Here is a 6,149-nt window from a genome sequence, read left to right as displayed (position 1 = left end):
TCTGCATGAGCTAACAACACTAAGTATTTAGCCGTGTGCTTTTTCCCTTTTTTTCCAAAGTTATTTTTGCTTCGGGTATACACTTTTATAAGGTCGCGTTTTGTCTCAACTCTTTTTTAGATATCTCCTGAAATGTTATTGGAGAAAATGAATGACATGTTTACTTCTTGAAACCTGGGCCACATTTGTGCTCTGTCATAACAAAAGTCAATGCTGTGCCTCTGTTGTTAAAATAAAATAAATTTAACTGAATAGGAAAAAAAAGATCGCACTGATTGAAGTAAAGATGTGACTCCTCCTTTTTTATTTCGACCTTTCTGCCTCACGGCCGTTACGTTTCCTCTCTCCCTCACAGACACCAACGTGCTGCGGTACATCCAGCTGACAGAGATGAAGATGAGCAAGAGTGGACAGCGGGAACGAGAGAGCGGCAAAGAGACCCAGGGCTAACCTTCGACCTTTTCACCCTCCTGACCCCTCAACCTTTGACCCTACGAGCAGTCCCCACATCGACCCTCCCTCTCTCCACCTCCTCTATCGACTCCTGACAGCAGCACAGCCCACAGACGGAAGAGACAGACCCAATCACCCGCCAGCGATGGATACAAACGGGAGACATATCAAACGCTGTCTGCAACCTGACCTCCTTTTCCTTCTCTTCCCTCTTCCTCTCCCCCTTTTTTCTCCCTCAGGTGCTGTGGTTCCTCTCCCCAGACGCAGACAGTCGAGCAAACATGAAAAAAACAAAAACAAAAAACAAGGAAAATGCTGTATTATACTCATACGAAACAGTCAATGTGGTGGAATGAAAAAGGAGCTTCAAAACATACATATGAATAATGGACATTTGCGTGATTTAGTAAATGTTTTAAAAACATAAAATGCATTTTGTTTCTGCTCTCTTGCTGCCTTTCTCTCTCTCTCTATATTTCGAACTCTTGAAGGAGAATATTCAGTGGTGGTGGGGTGGGGGGGGGGGGGGCGGGCTCATACACTTTGAAGGAGCTCGACTACACCGAGAGGAGGGTGGGGATGTGTGTGTGTGCGTGGAGGCAGTTCAGAGCATAAGCAGGGGATAGTAAGAGATGTGTGTGACACATATCAAGACCATAGCCCAATTTGATTGTACATCCTACCCCAACAGGGCTCCCTCAGACCCTTACTCAGACTACGGGACAGACTAGCACGAGAAGTCTTTCATTAAGTAGAGGAAAAAGCTTAATCTATCGCTCTTCTGTCTCACTTTTCTTTCCTGGATGCCATGTATCTCAGTTTTTGGACTGTTTTTTCAATTCAAGGGCTAATCCAAGTGTTTGTAATCCGTTACTAGGGTTTTTAATTTGCTTTCGGTGTTCATCATACTCAGTAGTAATTAATCGGTTGTTAATAGCATCTGTGTGCGCAGCAAACAGACAAAATTCTCCGGCGGTTCTTGCTGTTATCAGGTGTACTATTGTGGAAACTGGTGTGTCTTGAATCTGTTGTCCAAAGTCCCTCCTGGGTCGTGTGTCATTGTTGATGTTGTTGAGACTGTCAAAGCTCCTCCCTCCCTCCCTCCCTCCCTCTCTGTTCTCCCGTTAATGATGTCACAACGGAAAATAGCCAATGGGATTGGAGTTCCATCAACCCGGCGTTGGCTAGATGGAGATCCACTTAAAAAGTTTCACAGCAAGCAGCACTTTTCAAATTTCTAAACAGAGGTCCAACCTTTTATCGGTAATGTCGAAGCTTCCCAGACATCGATAACACGCTGAGGACACTCTGGGCAGCGTTAGTGCAGGGAAAACAATCACACACATCTGTCCTGGAGCACTTAGTGCACTTCAACAACAAGAGAGTGCCATTTGAGATTTCTTCCTCTTCCAGTTTATCTGTGTTTGAATATTGTTCCAAACATGGAGCTGTAAGGGCAGATTAAGCATTAGACACTACTGATGATACTGTCTGCGGATATCTATGGCCATAGCTGTCAAAAGATACATAAAGATAATTTGCTTCTCTTGTGACTTGTGAAAGCCGAATCATTGATAATGCAAATGTTGCTTTTATGATAGCTTTACCGCAGGCTTAAATCTGCCTGCCCTGTTCTGCAGAAGGTTGGATTGATGATTTGTGAAAGCATGACCTGAATTTCCCTCGTCTCTGATGCCATGAAACTCTTTTCCGTGTGCAAGCACAACTCCTGCATGTAAGGTGCGGCTCCAAAGAGTAACTTCAGATGTATGGGATAGGGATTATATCTGCTCTATTGCTTTCTGTCATGGCATGCTGCCACACTGTTTGCTCATACCTCTCTTTTATCCATTCTGCCCTTTATAAATAAACACAGAAGGTGGTGACAGACTGTGATCACAGCAGTAGAATAAGTATCAAATAAATCTGGACAGGAAAAAGAAAGAGGTCTTTAATAAATCAGGGTCACCTTCTGCCTCAGCCAAGGTGAGAGATAAGAGGTAATTTCACTGCTTAAGAATTTTTTAAAAAGGGGTGGAAGAGGAAATAAAAGAACGATGCTGTAAAAGATTTCCCCTCCCCTTTTTTCCAGTGACCTGCTAGGAGGTAAATAGGGACCTAAGTGTGTCAATGGGACTCTGGAGAGACGGCACCATGCGTTGAGGAGACCGGCATGATACAGAGAGGGCTCCATTGGAGGGAGAAGTAGGCCACCATCAGCCCCAGTAAAGCAGCTGCAGCTCCGAGCGACACAAACACAAAGGTTTAGAGTTGGGAGATTTATCACCATACATCATATGGCTGAACGTAATATATGATCAGGCATTAATCTGCCACAATCTCCACTGTTCTGAGAGGGATTTCCATCTGCAGAGATTGGCTCGTATCTAGTCCACATCGTTATATAGTGTACAGGGAACACGGCAATGTTTGCTTAAAGGAAAAGTTTGACATTTTGGGAACTCTTTTTATTCACTTTCTTACTGAGAGTCAGATGAAAAAATAGATGCCAGTCTCATGAAGCTGCAGTCGGTTAGCTTAGCTTAGCACAATGACTGGAAACAGGGGGAAACAGCTAGCCTGGCCCACCTTCCAGCACCTCTAAAGATCACAAATTAACATTTTATATTTTGTTTGGTTTTAATATTTACAAAAAACTGATGTTCTAAAAATAACAATTTGACATTTTTATGGCCGGGACCAGTTGGTAGATAATCACAGACCAATCAGCGTCCTTTGAGGAACTTCTGGCAGCTACAGCGTGACTTACGGACGAGGTTCAACGCTAGATGTGAGTGAAAAGTGACTGTTTGCCCGAAAACAACAATGGCGGCTGCTAGAGAGGTTAGCATAGATGCTGCTGGTTCGACTACGTTATATGTTTCATTGATCTGATTGGTTGAAGTCACCTGCCAAGTATTTTTCTGAAAGTGCCTCCTCTTTTCCAAACAGTTTCCAGCAAAGATCGTTTGTTTGTAACAAACCATCTGGTGTAGTCAGGTTACGTTGCCAGGCAACCAGTTGAATTCACTGCTCATCTCCCAGCAAGAAAGTGAACACAAACGTTGAACTTTCCCTTTAAGATATCTCACTTTTTCTTGCTTAGTGAAATTAGTTCGATGCCGCTACTTGTTTGACCGATAGCTGACAAATCACTGGTGTAAACACTAATTATCACACCCCAAAATAATGTGACAATTCTCAAGAACAGAGTCAGAAACATTCGAGTTTGTCAGCATCGCTCAGCTCTGGGGTTCCAACATCAGGTACAGAAACCTTCCTCACTCTGTACTCTCTTCTCCCCTCTTCCCCTGGTGTCCCAGAGGAAATAAATCAACAAAACAGTATAATAACACCTGCAGTCTCCATGGCTGCCTGGGCTGAGTCTACTCACCCACGGGCCCCCTCGGGGATCTGTCTCCTCCCGTGGTCCTCTCTCCATGGCACCAGTCTGCCATCTTGTTTTTGTCTCACTGTGCTAAGTCATTCTAGCTCAACATGTGCTACGGCCGCCTTGGGGATAACTAGCTGCACATAAAGCAGGTTCATTCAGTTCTTGATATAATGGCAGCGCTGACTCCGAGGCTGTAATTGTGAGCATAATCTGACAACACGCTGTCTGTGCAAAAAGAGATTCTTGGTCTCTGCATCAGTGTAGCTTTGAAAAGAAACAACAAAAAGCACAACAAAAAAGAGACGTAAAAAGTCAAACTACTGGCTGTGTTATTTTTTCTCTTTTGCTTTGATGTCATTTGAGGTAAATGTTTGTCAAATGTCAGAGTAGTTTTTGTGAATATATGATACAAATGTACAAAAAAATAACAAAAATAGAAAGTTTTATGGTCGTGAAAAGCTTTAATTTACTGAATTACTTTATGAAACGGAAAAGAAAAGCAAGAGATAGAAAAGAGAATTTTACTATAGCTCCTCCACAGAGCTGCTTTGTGACTGTGTCTGTATTTGTTGGTATTTCTGTTGACGTCCCTCTTCATCATTGAGGGATCCAGAACCGGCTCAGAGTGTGTGCAACGCCCTTTGACCCCTCTCCCCCCTTCTGTTCGAGTGACCTTTCATCCGACTCGTCTGTTTGTGCACAGTAAGACGACCAGTTAACGCAGCAGTGGAGGAGAACTCTGAGGGACTCGTTCCGGAGCGCAGAGCTGCTCCTCACAGCCACAGATCTCCATCCTGTTTGTTTCTCTGGTGATGGAGAGAAAAAAAATAAATAAGGACATAAAGCTGGGGGGGGTGGCGTCGAGGCTATGACTGCGTTTTTGTCTCCTGCCTCGCTCCCAAGAGGCCTCCCCCTCCCCACATTCAACATCCAAACATCACAGGCCTCCATCACTGGTTTTACTGAACTTCTAGCCCGGGAATGCACTATTGATTGGTAAATGAAGATTATGAATAAAGTTTCAAACAAAGAGGAATGTTGTTGTTGTGTGGTCAGAAAAATAAGTCTGTTTATTAAACAAAGTTATAAAGCCTCAAGTGATGTCACTTGAGTTCAGCTTAACACACCTGAATCTGTGCAGTGGGACGAGTTGCATTGTGGGTAAAGTAGGCAGCAAGTTTTAACTAGGGAGAAAAATAACCTCTGCTTCTACTGCATCGATTTTAATACATTTTCTATGAAAGGAGTGCAGCGCTAACTCTTTTAAAGGTACACTACCACATTTTTTACACGTATAATAAGTTGTGTAATGTCTTCTGTTGCCTGGGACCTTTTTTAAAGTCGGGCAGTGGTCTTCAAAGTTCATTCTTGTTCTTAAAAACAATGGTTTACACGGTTTCTTTAAAAGCTGTTCTGGAGCTATCGATCATGTCACATGATACGCACACTTCAAGGACTTGTTGTCCATGCTGAAAGCTGACCTCCAACGTTCATTTAATCTGTTGAAGAAGATCATGTGATATGACTGAAAGCTATGAAGAACAGCTATTAAATAGACCCGTCTCTCAACAGAGTGTTTTTTTGACAAAGGAGCGAGAGAGTTGAAACAAAAAGATAAACAACGGGGAAGCAGAGAGGGAGATTATTTTGCAGGCCTCGTTGAGCACAGATGCTGCATCAGCTCCACCTTCTGACTGCCTGGAACAAAAGAGAAGAGACAACCAGAGAATACGAACAACAACAGAGCCAGAAAGTGTCAGAAACATTGATGCAGCTGAGAATATCAGAGACATTTAGCCTCTAACATGGGTGAAGTTTGAAAAAAAGCTGGATCTGGATCTGGATCTCATCTCAGATCTGATTTCATTATTCTGTGTCTTTACCACCATTTTCTGGGCTCAACTTACTCTCCCTGTCACGGTTTAATGATGCGATAAAGATTTAGTTTAACACAAAGAGAGTCTTTATGCAGATCTGAGGACACACCAACTGGCAGGGAATCTGGTTAGTTACTGTTTCTTGTATCTCTCCCTCTCTGTCCACCTCTCCTCCTTTCATCCCTCCTCCACCAACGCTGTCACCACCTGAATTTGCCATGTATGTTTTCCCCCCGACACAAAGGATTAAGGGGAAAGATAGAACGACAGATAGCAGTTAATATGGTGAGGAAAGCACGGAGAAGGGAAAGTGAGAGTCTTCTCAAAGAGCAGATCTTGTAAAAAAAGACGAGGAGAGCAGCACACACACCGTCTTCCTACCAGACAAAACACTTGTGTTGTGTGTGAGCTGTGAACCAGCCAGG

General features: G+C 43.4%; 1 protein-coding gene across 1 annotated transcript in view; it reads left to right on the top strand.

Annotated features, from left to right (window-relative positions):
* Positions 1–900, top strand: part of ttc9b (tetratricopeptide repeat domain 9B) — a 23,926-nt gene extending 23,026 nt beyond the window's left edge. The window contains 1 exon segment of the mRNA XM_035679420.1: positions 356–900. Within this exon segment, the coding sequence (XP_035535313.1) occupies positions 356–450 (95 nt within the window). The 3' untranslated portion in view covers positions 451–900.
* The last annotated feature ends 5,249 nt before the right edge of the window (positions 901–6,149 follow it).

The sequence above is a fragment of the Morone saxatilis genome, unplaced genomic scaffold, assembly GCF_004916995.1.
Source record: "Morone saxatilis isolate NCDOM2014 unplaced genomic scaffold, NCSU_SB_2.0 Contig8, whole genome shotgun sequence".
Lineage (NCBI taxonomy): Eukaryota > Metazoa > Chordata > Actinopteri > Moronidae > Morone > Morone saxatilis.
Note: the sequence above shows the minus strand (reverse complement) of the source record. Positions and strands in the feature narration are given on the sequence as shown.